Source organism: Odocoileus virginianus, chromosome 16 (genome assembly GCF_023699985.2).
Source record: "Odocoileus virginianus isolate 20LAN1187 ecotype Illinois chromosome 16, Ovbor_1.2, whole genome shotgun sequence".
Taxonomy (NCBI): domain Eukaryota; kingdom Metazoa; phylum Chordata; class Mammalia; order Artiodactyla; family Cervidae; genus Odocoileus; species Odocoileus virginianus.
This window is the reverse complement of record NC_069689.1, coordinates 7,579,862-7,597,871: the sequence shown is the minus strand read 5'-3', so window position 1 is coordinate 7,597,871 and position 18,010 is coordinate 7,579,862. Positions and strand designations below refer to the sequence as shown.

General features: G+C 63.5%; 2 protein-coding genes across 2 annotated transcripts in view; one reads left to right on the top strand and one right to left on the bottom strand.

Moving 5' to 3' along the window:
- The first annotated feature begins 5,071 nt into the window (after positions 1-5,071).
- On the top strand, positions 5,072-12,270 carry PLD4 (phospholipase D family member 4). Its single transcript, XM_070477711.1, has 10 exons — positions 5,072-5,213; positions 7,381-7,586; positions 8,430-8,613; positions 8,797-8,917; positions 9,328-9,455; positions 10,002-10,202; positions 10,830-10,969; positions 11,085-11,250; positions 11,325-11,421; positions 11,811-12,270. Exons 1-10 carry the CDS (start codon positions 5,145-5,147, stop codon positions 12,011-12,013), a joined length of 1,515 nt encoding a protein of 504 aa, XP_070333812.1. The 5' UTR covers positions 5,072-5,144; the 3' UTR covers positions 12,014-12,270.
- A 2,769-nt stretch (positions 12,271-15,039) lies between these two features.
- Positions 15,040-18,010, bottom strand: part of AHNAK2 (AHNAK nucleoprotein 2) — a 35,832-nt gene continuing 32,861 nt past the window's right edge. The window contains 1 exon segment of the mRNA XM_070477710.1: positions 15,040-18,009. Coding sequence (XP_070333811.1) covers positions 15,620-18,009 — 2,390 coding nt within the window. The 3' untranslated portion in view covers positions 15,040-15,619.

The following is an 18,010-nucleotide window of genomic DNA, read 5'->3' as shown; positions in this document are numbered from 1 at the left end:
CCGTCCTGCAGGCGCCGCAGACCTGCGGAGAGGCGAGCTCGGTGGGCACTGCCGGGCTGCTGTGCTGGAGAGCGGGGTCTAACAGCCCGCGGAGGGTGTGAGCCGCACATCGCTGTCTGTGAGCTGATGCTTCTTCATCCCGCTGAGGGCCTATCAGCCATCTCTGAGCACAGGAAGACTCGCCTGAGGGTACCTGGGATCCTCACACGGCTGCAAAGTGTACACTCATCTCACTCACCTGAACCCACTTCCGGGCTGGGCCCTTGCAGACACGACTGGCCTGAACCTGCCTGCTCTGCCTCACCCCTCCGACTGCAGAAGCTGCAATCACGGCTCTTCTCACAGTTCACTCCCTGCCTGTGACTGGCTGGGTGCCCTCTGGGGCATGCTTTCCTTGCCCCAGGGAGCTGGGGGCATAGGTGCGAGCTGCTGGGTATAAAATAAGTAAGTTATGAGACTTCCTGGTGGCCCAGTAGTTAAGACTCAGCGCTCGCAATGCAGGGGGCCCAGGTTGAATCCCTGGTCAGAGACCTAGATCCTTTACACTGCAACTAAAACTTCACGTGCCACAACTAAGACCCAGCACAGCCAAATAAATACTTTTAATAAAAGTATAATAAAATGAATAAGTTATAGGGATGTAATGTACAGCACAGAGAATTATGTTACATTGTAATAACTTTATATGGAGTGTAATCTATAGACTTATTGAATCACTATGTCATACACCTAAAATTAATGTAACATTACGAGTCAACCACACTTCAATTGAAAGGTGACTGCAGCCATAAAATTAAAAGATGTTTTCTCTTGGAAGAATATCCATGACAAACCTAGACAATGTATTAAAAAACAGAGACATTACTTTGCTGACAAAAGTGCAAATAGCTATGGTTTTTCCAGTAGTCATGTAAGGATGTGAGAGCTGGAGAATAAAAAAGGCTGAGTGCGGAAGAACTGATGCCTTTGAACTGTAGTATTGGAGAAGATTTTTTTTTTTTTTTGAGAAGATTCTTGAGAACCCCTTAGACTAAACAAACAAAAGTGGGGGAAAATAATACAAGAAAAAAGAAAAAAAAGACGACCTTGTGATGTCACGTATGAGTGGGAATAATCAACAGGAACTTCCTTACAGAGGACTGTCAGGAGTAACATAGAAGAATGATAAACTCAGAAGACCAAAGGGTCTGAAGCCGCCTGACACAGCTGGAGCATGGGAACTGCGGGGCACCCGAGTGCTCACCCTCAGGATGCTCACCAAGGGCAAGGAAGGAGGTCCAGTCTGATGACCACCAGGCTTCGTGCCACTGATGGCGTGGGAGCCGGACCCCGAGGGGACGCCGAGCTCGGGGACGGCGTCACGCAGCACCTCCCGCTGGCATCCTCGCCAGGGCTCCGCCGCCTGAGACTGGAAGTGGTAGATGAGAAGTGACTTGTTGAATAGGACGCTTGTGCGGCCGGTGAGCAGGAGGGCGAGGAGTGCCGAGCCCCGAGCACTTACTGGGCTGCAGTTTTATCATCAAAGGAAGAGTGGGGAGGGGAGAAGACCGTCTTTGTCTTTCTGAGTAGACGTCATGCTTCCATTATTGGCTCTGCCTCCAGGTTGAGCAGGGGAGTTTTCCTGTCCCTACATGGTCAAGCTAGGTCCACAAATTACCAGTTTTCATGGGTGGAAAGAGCACGTCCTAGGGCTCATTAACTGACTGAGCTCCCTGGCAGGATGTGGGCCTCAGGCCACCGTGTTTTATTGTGTGAGGGCCTGTCCCGGGCTTCTGCTGAGTGGTTTTGTTGCTAAGCCAGCCTGCTTGGTTCTGTGGTTAAGAAACCCTGCTTTCTCGGTTATCATTAACTTACAGGGGTCTCTCAAGTTTCCTATTTACACTTCCCTAGTGGGAGTAACTATTTAATCACCCATTTTGTCCCTTCATTCTATCCCTGTCATAACCAGGCTTTACAACTCACTTCTTGGTAGAGGAGCCCGGGCAAGAGGAACAGAGACTCCATGAGCGGAAGGGGAGGCGGTGGAAAGGTTGTCTCAGGTGGGGTGAGGGTGAGGAAGTGATTTAAGGGACGTAAAAACCAAACTCAGTGTGGGGACCTCAGCTGGATGCAATAACAAGTCAGCTATAAATGACAACTTGGTGACAATTAGTGAAAGTTGGTGAAAGTTTTAACATCACTATAGACGGATGTCTAGCGTCCCCCCAAATTCCTGTCTTTAAAACCTAACCCCCAATGTGATGCTATTAGGAAGTGGGGTCTTGGAGAGGTGATTATGTTATGAGGCTGGAGCCCCTGGGAATGGGATTAGTGCCCTCAAAAAGAAACCCAGGGAGCTCCCTGGCCCCTCCCACCAGGAAGGAGGAAGACAGTGAGAAGTCCAGCCACCCACCATGCAGCAGCCAGAACCAGACACCAGATCAGCCAGTGTCTTGACACTGGACTTTCAGCCCCCAGAACTGTACAAGCACCTCAGTCTGTTACAGCAGCCGGGACGGATGAAGACAAGAATGAACCATGAAATTGATAAAATTAAGGAATTGTTGATTTTTTTAGGAGTGATCCTGTAGGAAATTTGTTTACTTAGAAAGGCACACTGAAGTATTTAGAAGTGAAATGTTCCCCATGTCCTCTGTTCATTTATTTACTTTTATTGAAGTATAGTTGATTTATAATACAATATTACATAAGTTATGGGCTTCCCTGATAGCTCAGTTGGTAAAGAATCTGCCTGCAATGCAGGAGACACCAGTTCAATTCCTGGGTCAGGAAGATCCCCTGGAAAAGGGAATTCATTATTCTTAGGCTTCCCCTGTGGCTCAGCTGGTAAAGAATCCTCCTGCAATGTGGGGGAGACCTGGGTTTGATCCCTGGGTGGGGAAGATCCCCTGGAGAAGGGAAAGACTACCCACTCCAGTGTTCTGGCCTGGAGAATTCCATGGACTGTATAGTCCATGAGGTCACAAAGAGTCGGACACAATTGAACAACTTTCACTTCATTATATAAGTTGCAGGTGAACAATATAGTGATTCACAACATTTAATGGTTATACTCCACTTGTGTTTATAAAAATTTGACTCTAGTCCCTGTGTTGTATAATTCCTCTTTAATTTAAAATTCCTTCCTGGGGGCTTCCCTGCTGGCTCAGTGGTAGAGAATCCGCCTGCCAATGCAGAAGACATGGGTTTGGCCCCTGGGAGGCTCCCACATGCCATGGAGCAACTCAGCCCGGGTGCCACGACTCCTGAGACTGTGCCGCAGAGCCCGGGAGCTGCAGCTACCGAAGCCCGCGCACCTTAGGGGCCCTGCTCCACAGTAAGAGAGGCCACCACGATGAGAAGCCGCGCACTGCAACGAGAAAGCAGCCTCACTTGCTGCAGCTGGAGAAAGACCCAGCACAGCCTCAAATAAAGAATAAAATAAATAAGCAAATAAAATGAAAACTCCCTCCTGACACAGAGGTGGTGTGTGTCGGCAGTTGTGGAGTCTTAGCTGCACATCACGGCTGCTCGCTACGCTCTCCCCTCCAGTGTGCGTGTCTGAGACTTTCTGCAGAGAAAAAGTCTAATGAAGCAGCAGAGAAGAGAAGACGCTGCTACACTTATAAGACTGATGACTCAGAGGATACGGCAAGCCCTTCAAACCAATGAGACAACGTCAACAAATCTTCATTAAAAACAGCAAAAATACAAGCAAGGCTTCACAGAGGAGGAGATCTCGTGACTGGCAAGCGTGCTTCGTCTTCAGGGGCCTGCAAGCTGCAGCCACACTCGATGCCACTGTGTCTCCAGATGCAATAACCAGAGAGCACGGTGGGAAACACTTCTGAAAATACCCAGCATGGTCTTGGAAAGTGAAGATATTACTGAAGGAAAATGGGCCAGTAGACTCAGGTGTCCAGTGACCCCACCCGGGAGCAGAGGCCACCTCGGCTGTGGTCTGGAGAGGAGGGCAGACCCCCAGGCTGAACTGGGACGGGGTATCTGGAAGAAAGCTCAGAGGCCTGGGGGCAGCCAGTGGCATCTTCCCCTTTCACCTCTCAGCCCACTCACACCAGCCCCAGGACTCTGCCCAGGAACCGATACCCTCTGCCTGGTCACCCGAAGGTCAGCACCCTGGACAGGGCCCCTGCGGCCCTGTCCTGCTGGGGTCTTAGAGGCAGGGCCTGGGCACCCACCCAGTCCAAAGAGGACTTTGAATGAAGGCGTGGGAAAGGGTCCTGTCCTCAGAGACTCCCAGGCAGACGGGAGAGGGGGTGGGGCGAAGGAGGCAGACACCCGCGCTGGGAACCCAGGCCGAGCAAACTACAGCCAGCCTGCCTTTTCAGACAGCCCAGGGAGTGGCCAACCTGCATTCTCCAGCACGGAGGTCCCACCTGCCTCCATTTCCCAGACTCCCTTGAGGCTAGATGCAGCCATGTGACTAGGTTCTGAATCATGAGACATGAGTGGAAGTGCCCTGTGAGACTTCCAGGATGTCTTCCAGGATGTCTGCCCTTACATCCTGTTCTGCTAGGAACAGGAGGCGATGACTGAGCTCCGGCAGTCACTGTGCGGCCATGAGGCTGCCCGTTAACCCTAGGGATTGGGAACTGAGAGCTGCAGGGACCTGGTTCCCAGTGGCTGCAAGGCCAATACCATCCCTAGGCGGCCAGTACTATGGAGAAATAAACAATGTTGCTCAAGACCTGGTTCTTTGAGTCTCGATGCATGTGTGCATGCCAAGTCACTTCAGTCATGTCCAAGTCTGTGCAACCCATGGGCTGTAGCCTGCCAGACTCCTCTGTCCATAGGATTCTCCAGGCAAGAATCCTGGAGTGGGTTGCCATTCCCTTCTCCAGGAGATCTTCCCAACCCGGGGATCGAACCCACATCTCTTAAGCCCTGGCTTTAGCAGGCAAAACACTAGCGCCACATGGTTTGCACCAAACCTAACTTGGATGCACAGGCCTGTGACTTGGGGGTGGGAGGTGGGGAGGGATTTTCTCCGGCTGTGAAAGTTCTCAGCCCCACCCTCTAGCTGGCTCACCCGGCTCCAGATGTCTGTCAAGGGTGCAGAGGGAGGTATGCAGGATGAAGAGGAAGTGGCCAGAAGGGGAAGCAGCAAGCTGCAGAGCGGAGGCAGGTGGGAGGTGATCGCAGTAATGGCCTGCAAGCTGAGGGCCTGCGTCTGTGGTGAAGCCAAGATGAACACCAAGGCGGGACCCTCGGAGGTAAGAGCCAGCGAAGCCAGATGGGAGGGCCAGACCGAGGGCCCTGAGAGGGGGGGGCTTCTGTCCACTGCCTCCTGACCGGCGCTGCCAGCTGCCTGGGCCCAAAGCACCACGAAGCTCCCGCGGGGCCTGCGGACCAGCCCTCCCTCTGCTGGTTTCTGCAGCTGGGCCCGCCAGGGTCTGGGGTCTCCCGGCGAGCTCAGCCTGGAGTGAGCCTGCCCAGCACAGGGCGTGGGGAGCTCGGAGCTGCCCCCCGGGGGTCTCCCAGCCCAACACAGCCTTGAGATGCCGGCGCTGGTGGGTCACCCTCTCCCAACAGCCAGTCCTACCCCTGGACACACGGGGTCCTCAGGGTCGAGCTGCCCAGAACCCCCTGAATGGCGAGCCTCCCCAAGCCCTTGTAGTTCCCAAGGGGGTAGGTGGCCTGGCAGGCGCCTCAGCTGGGCACGCCTTGGATGGGGCTGCGGGGGCAGGGCACGCCCACCTTCTCCTGAGCCTGGAGCCCCCCCGGCGCTGTAGCAGGGCACACGGCCCTGGGCCCAGTGCAGGACTGCACCCCGATCGCCTCTCCCGAGCGTCAGGGAAGGGTCTGGGGAGCCCACACTGGGGCAGGGAAGGGGGTGGCAGGCCCCCAAGCTCCCCTCTGCAGGGTGCAGGTGAGGACCCAGACTCCCATCTGAAGGGGCCCCTGAGTTCTGAGCCCCCTCTCTCACTCCGGGGCCCCCACCACCCGTGATGGTTCTGCTCAAGGCAGACCGCCGCCCTCACTCCCCAGGCCCGGCTCCCAAGGCTGCCCCTCCCCCATGGAGGCCGGCCGGGGGCCCTGCGGGAGGGCACCCCCAGAGCCCGGGGACAGCCTGGCTCCCTGGCCCCGGTGCCCAGCCGAGCTGTGCTCACAGGCGGGCAGCGTGACCCCAGCCCCAGGCCCCGGGCGGCGGGGTCCCCTCGCCATCAAGGCCGGGAGGGAGGGCTGCACCTGCCCCTGACGGGAGCCTCGGAAGTTGGCTGGTGGTGGGCGTGGGGGAGCGGGGTTGGGAGGACCACGTCACTGTGCACGGACCCCGCCCCGCACTCCAGGGAAGGCAGCCTCACTCAGAGCTGGGGAGCATCCCGTTCAGGGTGGCCACTGAGTCTGCTTTGGGGACCAACTCCAACCAGGGTCCAGTCCACCTGGCCCCCAGCTCCTCGTGAGAGTGACCACTCTGAGGGGGCAAGACCTCCATCCCCAGCTGGCTGCAGGGTTCTGGGACAGAGGGAGACCCCCGCCAGCCTCAAGGGGTCCTGACTCAGCCCTCAGCCCAGGGCCCAGCTCAGCCCCTAGCCCCTGGCCCCCAGAGAAACAACACTCTCTCTGTACCAGGCCCCCCATCCAGGACCAGGGTCATTGCCCAGCTCCCAGGAGGGGCCAGCATAGGGCCAGGATGGGGGGCCCAGCCCGGGAAGGGAAGCAGCTATTTATGAACCACCCTCGAGAGGACCCAGCCTGAAAGCAGAAATGACGGCAAACTCGCTGTGGTTGAAACGAGGAACTGAGATTCAGACGCCCACACGGCCCTGGGGGGTTGCCAAGAGGGGAACCAGCAGGTCATACGTGCCCCGGGCACACACCGGACACATGTGTACATGCACACGCAGTAGTGGTGGGTGACGGACTCAACAGTGTCAGGCCAGGCCAGGGTGAGGCCCCACCAGGAATGAGGTCTGCAGGGTCCCCGCGAGGTGGCCCCCCTGGTGCCCAGCTGCCCGGGAGCGTGGGGTTCACCGCGCCCAGGCCCAGAGCTGCAGGTGATGCCGGTCACCCCGCCCAGGGGCTGAGGCCTCTGCTGAGCACACGGGTGGCCTCGGCGTGGCCTGGCTCCACACTGCCCCGCGGCCTGCGGGACAGGGCAGTCAGCACTGCGAGGCTGGGGGCCCATGGGAGGGGCTGAGCCGCGGCAAAGGACCCCCGGGCCAGAGCAGCAGGGGCAGAAGGAGCCACGAGGGGCCAGGACTCCCCGCCCAGGGGCTGCTGGCGCCTGTCTGGAGGAGCCGGGGACGCGGCCAGTCCCTAGGCCATGGCCTCAGGCCTGCCCTGGCCAGCCAGGGGAGGTCTGTCTCAGCACTAGAGTGGCCAGGACCGGCTCAGGAGAGTGTGGCCCCTGGGGACCCAGGTGATGTCTTCCTCCAGCTGCAGGTGCGGGGGATGCTCGTGCTGCTGTGCCTGGGTGCTGTGACCCTCACCTGCCTCCTGGGGCTGGGGTCCTCCCCTTCCGCCTGGAGCCGGAGCTGCCTTGAGGAAGGGCCCGCCAGGCCTGGGGGCCTTGGCTCCCCTGTGGACTGGGATCCCCCAGGAGGGGAGGCCTGGCGGCGGCATCAGCAGAACGACTCCTGCCGGTGAGCAAGCCGTGCGCTCCGTGGGGCGGCAGCCGGGCAAGCCCGCGAGGCTCTGCCCCGGGCGCCCCCTGCCTTCCCAGCCTGGGTCTCCCCCGAGGGACAAGCACCGCCCTTGGTCCCCTCCTCTGGGAAGAGGCAGGTTCTGGGAGGGTGGGCTGGAGGCAGGGGGAGTGGTCTGGGAAGGGGGGGCCCTGATGGTAAGCGCGGGATGGGGATGCTCTTGACAGCAGACACAGGCTGTCACCTGGGACTTGGACGAGGTGGTCATCGCAGCCCTCCCACCCGGGGTGGGGTCACAGGGCCAGCCCCTCCCGCCCCCTGCAGGGCCTGGAGCCTCAGAGACCCCCAGCACACCCCCTGACCCAGCCCCTCCCGCCCCCTGCAGGGCCTGGAGCCTCAGAGACCCCCAGCACACCCCCTGACCCAGCCCCTCCCGCCCCCTGCAGGGTCTGGAGCCTCAGAACCCCCCAGCGCACCCCCTGACCCAGCCCCTCCCGCCCCCTGCAGGGCCTGGAGCCTCAGAGCCCCCCAGCGCACCCCCTGACCCAGCCCCTCCCTCTGGATCAGCCGTGGTGACTCCAAGGGCCTCCACACCCACAGGAGCCCAGAGCCAACAGCTCCGGAGGGAGCGTGCCGGGCTTGGGTGGGGGTGGGGACTGGGCACCAACCCCCCACTCAGGCAGGCGCCCTGGGGCACTCCTGGTGTCAGGCCCACCTGCTCCGTCCAGCCTGCGGCCCGGCCCCTTGGCCTGGGCTCTGCGTCCCGCTTGCTGACCGGGACTGCGCGGGTGACGTGAGGCTGGCCGGCCGCTCCTGCGCTCACACCCGGCCCCTCCTCTGCAGGGTCGTCCTCGTGGAGAGCATCCCCCAGGACCTGTGGTCGGCAGCAGGCAGCCCGGCTGCCCAGCCCCTGGCCCAGGCCTGGATGCAGCTGCTGGACGCCGCCCGAGAGAGCGTCCACGTGGCCTCCTTCTACTGGTCCCTCACGGGGCCCGACATCGGGGTCAACGACTCGTCTTCCCAGCTGGTGCGTGGCCCTCGCCCCTGACCCGGAGCCTGCGGGCTGTGCCTGGGTCAGGCACACAGAAAGGCCAGCAGGCTGCCCGTCTGTCTGGCCGAGCTGTGGGCAGTTGGGGCCGCCTCGGGGGAGATCTGGGCCCCTCCTTGTGGGATGGGGTAATCTCTCTCTCATCCTGGCCTGCTCTCACAGGGCGAGGCCCTCCTGCAAAAGCTGCAGCAGCTGCTGGACAGAAACGTGTCCCTGGCTGTGGCCACCAGCACCCCGACCCCGGCCAAGAACTCCACTGATTTGCAGGTCCTGGAAACCCGAGGTGGGTGGGTGCCTGCTGTCCTGGGCCCGGGGACCAGCAAGAGCTGTGGGGCTGCCTGGGGGGAGGCTGGGAGCCTGGGGCTGCAAGCGCCTCTGAGTGGGCCTCCCTGGGGGCCGGTTCCAGGGGCCAGATGTGTCGTTTCCCACGGGGCAGAGCACACGGTGGCCTCTGGGGCCTGCTGCGTCCAGCGCTCTGAGCTGTGGGTGGAGGCTCAGCGGGGAGCCAGAGGCCACGGGGACAGTCCCCACAGGGCCAGACCGACTGGGGGGGCCCTGGGCCGACTGACGCCTCCGTCTTCCCACCTGTAAAGTGGGGGTGAGGACACCATCCATGAGGAGGACTGCCGTGAGGAGGAAGGAACTGGGCTCAGCCCGCTTCGGGCTCAGCCCACCTCCCTGCACCCTTGCCAGGCGCCCAGGTGCGACGTGTGCCCATGGGAAGACTCACTGGCGGCGTTCTGCACTCCAAGTTCTGGGTGGTGGACGGGCAGCACGTCTATGTGGGCAGTGCCAACATGGACTGGCGGTCCCTGACACAGGTGAGTCCCCGCGCCCCGGGAGGGGAGGCCCTCCGGAGCTCGTCCACCCTGGCGCCCCTGACATCCCCTTGTGGGCAGTCATCCTGGGGGAACGCAGCCAGGTCTGTAACGCCCCCGCGGTAGAAACACCCAGAGACTGGTTACGGGACTCTAAAGGCACTGAACTCCCGGTGCAGAAGGTCGCTTACCCGCCCAGAAACATGGTCAGGTCACCGTGTCCAAGGGGCCCTGCGGACAAAGCAGGAACCCTTCCAGGAAAAGCAGCGCTTCAGCCATCAGTCAAAAGGCTGGCAGCGGTTGTCGATTACCAGTGAAGAACGACTTGTTTTCCTTTGAGCGTTGATGCTTTCTATTGTTTTTGGGCAATGAACATGTATTGCCCTTGGAACATAATGTCTAAGAAAAGCAGGGACCCGCTGGGCTCCCCTCCAGACTGGCTGCCCAGGAAGGCGTGTGCCTCCCCGGCAGCCCTGGGCCAGGGTGGGGTGGGGGGTCCGCCCAGCCCCGCAGAGGGCCCGTCCCGCAGCACGACCCGGGTGCACACAGGTGAAGGAGCTCGGGGCCGTCATCTACAACTGCAGCCGCCTGGCCCAGGACCTGGAGAAGACCTTCCAGACCTACTGGGTGCTGGGGGCACCCAGGGCCGTCCTCCCCAAGCCCTGGCCTCGGAACTTCTCCTCCCACATCAACCGCTTCCAGCCACTCCGGGATCGCTTTGACGGGGTGCCCACCACTGCCTACTTCTCGGTAAGGGTGGACAGGCCCGGAGGCCCTTCTGAGCCCCTGCTCTCTGGCCGGCCATGCCCACAGGAAGTCCCACCCACCCCAGCCCTGCCCTGCAGACCCCGGCATCTGCAAGGTCCGGGGCTGTGGTCCTGGGGTGACCCCAGTAGAAGACGTGGCCGTCGTAATCCATGGGAGACAGGCAGCCTGGGTGGCAGGGGATGCCCCATGGCCCTGGAGCCTCCACGCACATCGCTGGCTGGGGTCTGACTCAGGACCAGGAAGGGTCTGGGGGAGGACCAGGGCATCAGCAATGTTGTCGCTCCGCCGGAGGGGGGAGGGAACTGGGGGGCGGGCGGCCACAGCCACCAGCCGGGAACCTTCCTTGGGGTATGGGCAGCTACCCCAGGGCTCAGTTACAGTGGGGACCTGGCCTCAGAGGCAGGGGCACGTCCCCAGATGTGGGGGTCCGGCCGAGCCCCCCAGGGAGCTTCCTCCAGGGTCAGGCCAGCTCAGGGCCCCAGCCCTGCGGGCTGCGCCTCCTGCCTTCATCCTGGTGCCCGGGGCTGGAGGGTGGTACGTGCTGGGGTCGCAGGCCCAGTAACCAAGCAGCTCAGAGCCAGGCCTCTCAGGAACCTCTCTGGCCCACAGGCGTCGCCGCCTGCTCTCTGCCCCCACGGCCGCACCCGCGACCTGGATGCGCTGCTGGCAGTCATGGGGGCCGCCCAGGAGTTCCTTTACGCCTCGGTGATGGAGTACTTCCCCACCACGCGCTTCAGACACCCTGCCAGGTGGGCCGGCTGGGGGCCGGGCTGCCGTCTTCTCACCTGTGGGGACCCCCTCGGGGCAGGCCGGCAGGGCCCCCACTGGCCCAAGGACCCTGACCCTGCCGTGCCCCTCCCCCAGGTACTGGCCAGTGCTGGACACGGCGCTGCGGGTGGCGGCCTTCAGCAGGGGGGTGCGCGTGCGCCTACTGGTCAGCTGCTGGCTCAACACGGACCCCAGGATGTTCCCCTTTCTGCGGTCCCTGCAGGCGCTCAGCAACCCTGCGGCCAACGTGTCCCTGGACGTGGTGAGAACGCGCCCCTGGGCCGGGTGGGGCAGCGACCTCTCCACCCCCTGACACGCCCTTTCTGTCCCCCCAAGAAAGTCTTCATCGTGCCCGTGGGGAACCACTCCAACATCCCCTTCAGCAGGGTGAACCACAGCAAGTTCATGGTCACGGAGAAGGCGGCCTACATAGGTGAGCCTGGCGGCGGCCCGCGTCCTCCTGGGCTCCAGGCACAGCCACCCCAGCCTGCATGGGGCTCCTGTCCTTCAGGCGGGGGCCGCGGCGCTGGAGGGGGCTGGGCTCTCCCCCTCAGCGTGGACCCCCAGGCAGGGGGCCTGCATGCGGAAGGGCTCAGGACCCACGGAGGAGGCCAGCCCAGTGGTCAGCCGGCCCCACAGGGCGGGTGGGGAATCCCCGTACAGAGTCCCCCGAGTCCCGAGTTTGCAGGCGGGCAGGGGTGCGGCCCCTCCGGTGTAGAGCTGGTCGCATTCCTCAGCGGCCACAGGGGCCACCGGGCTGGGCGGGGCAGCAGAGGGACCCGTGCGGCCCCGGCCCCAGCCTCCCACACCCGCCGCCCGCAGGCACGTCCAACTGGTCAGAAGATTACTTCAGTAGCACCTCGGGTGTGGGCCTGGTGGTCAGCCAGAGGGCCCCCGGCACCCCGCCACGAGTGAGCACCGTGCAGGAGCAGCTACGGCAGCTGTTCGAGCGAGACTGGAACTCCCACTACGCCGTGGGCCTCGACGGACAGGCCCAGGGCCAGGACTGTGTTTGGCAGGGCTGAGGTTCGGCCCTTCCTGCCAGCAGGGTGGGGCCTCCTTGCCTTGCCTGGCCCCCAGCCTGGACTCCAAGCAGCTTCACCTGCACCAGCCCTGGTCGGGTTGCAGGGCGGACACAGACTGCTTGCTCTCCAAATCTAGCCCCTTTGAAATCCCCCCCCCCACCTCCTCCAGGGAGCCCTCCGGGACACCCCTCCCTGACTCCCACGGAGCCGCCACTCCTGTCCACAAGTGGGGCCTCGAGAACACGCGTGTGCCAGTCTCTTGTGTGTGTCCGCTGTGGGGCCGCGCCCGCTTCTGCTCGGCCTCAATCCACGTGCGAGGGGTCTGTGTCTGTGAGGCCACACCAAGGCGATGCCAGGCGTCTACCGTGGGAGCCTCTGACTCTCGAGGGTGTGCAGTCCTGGGACCGCAGGAACCCGAGGACGGGTTCAGCAAGAAGCGGGGGACAGGGGCCTGTGGGGGTGGGGCTGTGCCCAGGCGGGGGCCCCAGGCCTGTGGAGGCCACGCTACTGTGGCACCCCGTCCTGGTACGTGGGACCAGGACCGGTGGGTAGTCGGGAAGACCCAGGTGTGAGCTGGAACAGAGGGTGACACCAGGCTGGTTGCAGCTTGATGCAGCCCCACAGAGCTCATCCTCCCCGGGCCTCGCCCGTACCTGCCCTGCAGAGGCGGGACCGGAATCCTAGCTCGACGACTCGCTTCTGCCCTTCTGCTAGGAGTGCTGGGTCAGAGGCCTGTCTCAGCCTCAGCTCACCACCTCCTGGTTTCTGACCTTGGCTTCAGAGCCCACCTGCCCTGGCAGAGGCCCCCAGGCCGCCTGAGGCTAGAGCTGTGGGCTGGTTCAATGTCCAAGAGACCCTGGCAGCCGAGGGGGCCATCGAGGGGACGCCAGGCCCACCCCGAGCTGCCACCCCCGGGCCCTGAGTCCTCACGATCTCAGAGAGAGCCAGCGGGGTGCCTGTTGACCCGTGGGGGTCGGGAGATGATGCCACAGCTCCACGCGGGCCTCCCAGGCGTCCAGCGTGCCCGGGAGCTGGTCTGTGTGTGAGCTGCCCCCGGTGCCCGCCCCCCCGCCCCCCACCCCAGCTGTGCCCCAGGAGCAGTGGAGCCCAGAACCGCCCTGCTCCCCTGGCCGCTCGGCCATGGTCCAGGCCGTGATGGGGAGACAGCAAAGGCCCACAGCCAGGGCAAGGCCTGCCCTACATATGCCAGGTCTGGTGACCAGCTGCGGAGGCCTGCTCCAAAGCACGATCCTCTCTCCGCCCGGGAGACCCAGCGTGATGAGGCTCGAGAGGCCTGGGGGCTCCTTCCAGGTGTGGGGGACAGAGCCTGCCCCCGAGGACCCTGGACCCAGGCCCTTGTGTGGACAGCTCTGCTTCCTGGACGGGGGGCATGTCCGCCTCACTTGAATGGGTGGGATGAACAGGCGGTTAGTGGTACAGGGTGCTCACATCTCTCGCCGGGGGCCGACCCCCGCTGCAGGACACAGGAAGGTGCTGTGAGCTGTCCGTCAGCCAAGCCCGAGGCAGTGCCGCGAGAGCAGCCTCCAGCCAGTGAGGAACGGGGCCCTGAGCCACCCAGCCGGCAAGGATCTGACCACCGGGGGCTGCTCCGTGAGTTTGTGAGACGGCTCCTCCAAAGGTTGCATCTGGAGATGAGACAGGGGCCTCGTGGGACCCGACTGAGCTGAGGCTGGACCCCCGACCCACAGAGACGGGGGCACGGAGGCGCGGGGCTTCAAGCCCATCGTGTGTGGTGCTGTCACACCGCATAGGCGACACACTCACGCTGTCAGAACGGAGGCCGCCCGCACGGCAGAGGGCTCCCCAGGGCCTCCAGCACCACGGCCCCGATAAGTCAGACGTGACTGTGGGCACAGAGGCGTGAAGCCCACGAGCCAGGCTGACCCCCACCACGGTGTTTCCCGGGGGCTGGGCTCCCCTGTCTTCTCCCCCGGGGCCAGGAGAGGCTCCTGTAGCCTCCTGGACTGTGAGACCAAGTCCCCACTGAGTCCCCCCTCCCCAGCTTCCAGAGGGTTCCACATCTCTGACTGGGGGGCCCTTCCCTGCCGGCCCCCACTGGAGTTGTGACTTCCCTCCGGAGGGAGGGCGGGCGGGGGAGGGGAGCGGGCAGCGCTCTGGGCCCGGAGTCCTGCAGCTTCCCCGCCCCGCCCTCAGTGTTTACAACAGGTGTCCCTCTCGGAGCAGAAGGAGGCGTCTCCAGGGACCTCCCCGGGGCAGCAGAGAGGTGCCCAGGCTCCAGGGGCCTTGCCTGGGCAGCAGGGAGGGGGCCAGCCTCCAGGGACCTTCCCGGGGCAGCAGAGAGGGGGCCAGGCTCCAGGGACCTCCCCCGGGCAGCAGGGAGGGGGCCAGGCTCCAGGGACCTTCCCCGGGCAGCAGGGAGGGGGCCAGGCTCCAGGGACCTCCCCCGGGCAGCAGTGAGGTGCCCAGGCTCCAGGGACCTCCCCCGGGCAGCAGGGAGGTGCCCAGGCTCCAGGGACCTCCCCCGGGCAGCAGGGAGGGGGCCAGGCTCCAGGCCCCCCATGGAGCGCTGCACGCTCACGGGCCCAGGAAGGGCCTCTGAAGGCCATGGGGAGGAGTTGCGACCCTGAAGGGGTGTAGGACGCTCCCTTGACCTTGTTCTGCGTCCTGCTCCTGTGGGCAGCTGGCGAGGACGGCTGCCGTGGTCCAGCGAGCCCTGAGCCGGGCCGCTGTGGTGGCTGAGGACCAGTGAAGCCTCCGGGCCAGGGCCCTCCGCCCCTTGGGCCACCCCTGCGCTGCCCACGGCCCTGGCCTGGCGCAGCCTCCCAGCTCAGGGCAGCCTGTCCCCGGCCTCGTGGTGGAGCCCTGGGTCCGCACCTTCCTCCTCGGTCTCTCAGAGCGGCGGGCGGGGAGGAGGCCCCAAGCAGACAGGCGGTGGGGGAGCCGCCCTGACTCTGCCCGGCAGAGCAACCTAGCAGCCGTTAGGCGGTGTGTGCGGGGGAGCAGAGATGAGCTCCACCCAGAACAGAACACTCGCAGCCGTCACGGGAGGGGGGCAGCGCTTTATTTATGGCCCGTTCGGGGTCCAGGGAGCAGCCAAGTGGGTCCCATCTTCAGGCACAGAGAGGCTGGGGGCCACGCACGCCAGAGAGGGCAAGTGGATGCCCACGGGCATCTAGAGGGCACTCACGGATGGACGCCTGGACCACTCAGCGGCCTGCTGCGCCCAGCCCAGCACGGGCATCACTCAAAGCATCCCAGGGCTTGCCTCGGCGAGACGGCCCCTGAAGAGTGGGCCAGCTCTAAGCGGGCAGGGAGACGGTCTCCTGGACTGTGGCAGACTGCCGGCAACAGGGAAATAGCCTTCACCAGGAAGCAGCGGCTGTGTTCTCGAGGGGCTCGTGGGCAGGGGTCTTGAGTAACACGTGTCTAATAAAGACCCTCGGGAGCCGGGACCCCTCCTGAGGCCTTGGGAGGCAGCACACTGGGGGCCCCACTTCGGGAGGGCCGGGAGCGGGGGCCCCTCTGCTCGCAGCCGGCTCCGCTTCGTCCTCTGCTCTGGGGGTCACAGTGGACACTCGTGTGCACACGCGGGGCGCAGGGCACAGCCTCCACTTCCTCCCGTCCTCACTGGGCAGCAGGCACGGGCGCAGGCTCGTCCGGGGCCCCCGGGTCCGGCTCCAGCAGGATGAGCTCCGTCCTGGCTGTGGACGTGACCATGGCCCCGGCGCCCGGCACCCCCTCCTCCTTGTCTTCGGGGGAGAAGCTCTCGCAGGCGTCAAAGAAGGTGACGGCTTCTTCTTGGAGCTTTTGCTCTGCCGGAGCTGCCTCGTCCTCCAAGCTCTTGCTTTTCTTGGTGGGGGAGGAGGAGAACCCTAATTTGGGGAATCGGAACCAGCCCGCCTTCTCGGGTTTCTTGGGCAGCTCTGCCTCAGGCTGCGAACTCGGCGGGGTCTGGATGGGGGCTGGCCCACGGGCTTCATCTTTGGAGTCAGCACATGTCTCTTCGGAGGAAGAAGAGAAACCGATGTTGGGAAGCCAAAATCGGAACAGACCGGAAGACCTCTTACCTTCCGGCTTCTCTTTCGGAGCCTGGTCTCCTTCGGCCAGGCCCTCGGCAGCCTCCTCGCCATCCTCTTCGGGGGGAAATTCGAGGATTTCTGCGGGCTCCTCGTCGGAGCAGCTCTCCACATCCGCGTGGCCAGAGCGCAGGTCGGCGGTGAGTGCTGGGCCTCCAGGTACGCTGAGGCTGGACGCGATCACTTCAAATGGTTCTCTGGTGTCTGGCTGCAGGTCTCCAGAAACGGGGTCTTCTCTGGGGCCGGCTTCTTCGGGAGCCTCCTGCAAGCCCACCGTTGGCCGGGAGTCTCGGACCCTCCCCTGTGTGGGGGGCTCAGAGATCTTCAATTTCAGCAATGAAAATCCGTAAGAAGCGGTTTGGATCTCGGACACGGGGATCTCTGATTCCCGCACAACCTGGGTGGAAACGGCCTCGGGTCCCGAGAGGTCGGCCAGCTCTGCCGTCACCACGCCATGTACGCCGACCCCGGGACCCTCTCCCTGCGCACCGTGAATGTGCACTCGGACCCTGGAAGCTTCCGGGGAGAGGTCAAAGGCCACGGGCTGCTCCTCGGGGGTCCCAGCGCCGGCCTTCAGGATGCTGGCGCCCCAGGCTCCCGGGCTCTCCGTGCGCAAGGCGTCGTCCAGGCTGCTCCCGGCACACTGCACCTCCTGCACGGTGGGGATGAAGACGTCGGCCTCCGAGCCGGGGTCAGGGAAGGCGAACCTCGGCATGCTCAGCCGGGGTAGTCTGACAGTTACCACGGAGCCCTCCCAGGGCTGACCCACGCTGACCACGGAAACCTGGGACGGCCCGTCGGTCCTGGACACCTTCAGTTTAACAGGGCCTTCGGGCTGGGAGGACCATTTCTCCGCCCTCCCCTCTCCCTCAGCGAGGTCCAGGCCCACAGGCCCAGCAGGAGGAGCTTTTGTTTCCAGAAGTGCCCCGCTGGGCATCCGAAGCGGAAGGGAACCTTCGCCCGGGCGGACCCTGGCCTTGGAAGTGGACAGGCCCGCAGGAGCTGCCCCCGGAGGAGGCGGGTGTGGCGTCGGGCCCCTGCCATCCAGGTTTGTCTTTAGCATGCCCACACATGATGCACTCTTCTCAGCTGCCTCCAGAGGCTCGGGTGCCTCCACCTCTAACCCCGGAGGCCCCTGAGCCTTGGCAGGAGCTGGCCCTTCTTCCCCCGGTGAACGGGCAGCAGGCGGGGGACTCTGCACCCCAGGCACCCCCTTCGCCCTGGTGGGGCGCCGGATGCTGGGCAGGTGGAGGGCAGGCATCCTGAACCAGCCCCCCTGAGCGGGTGTGCTCTCCTCCATCGGGGCGTCCGCACCCACGGCTCTGCACGACTGCTGGAGGGGGTCTCCTGCTGACTGGGCCGTCCCCTCGCCGTGAGGCTGGCTGGCCATGATATCCCCAGGTGTGTGCCCTTGGCGGCCGTCTCCCAGGGGCAGGCCGCGTGCAGAGTCCAGGCCCTGAGCCTCGCTGGGAGAGCACAGGGCAGGGGAGGTCTCTGCGGCCCCAGCCTCCACCGCAGGACCTCCTGCTTCTGGGCTAAAAAACCCAAACTTTGGTCGATGAAACTTGGGAAAGGTCACCCGACCATAAGATGCAAGAAACAGCGGGTCCAGAGGGCTGGCAGGACGCTCAGGTGGGCACGGAACGTGCCCGTCAGGAGACAAAGCGGCAGGACTTTCTCTATCCTCCTGGGAATATGAAGAGATTTCTGGAGGGAACTCTGTGGGCTCGGGAACAGTTACCTGGTACTTGATCAGAGTGACGGGCTCCAGAGAGATGGACGAGGACTCAGAGTGAACACGGCTGACGTCAAGGCTGCCTGAGGACACGCCAGGCCATCCCAGGCGGGGACAGGACACGGAAGGTTTATGACTGGAACCATCTGGGAAGGCAGAATCCACACCAGAAACACTTGGGGGCAGAGAAACGTGAGGATCACC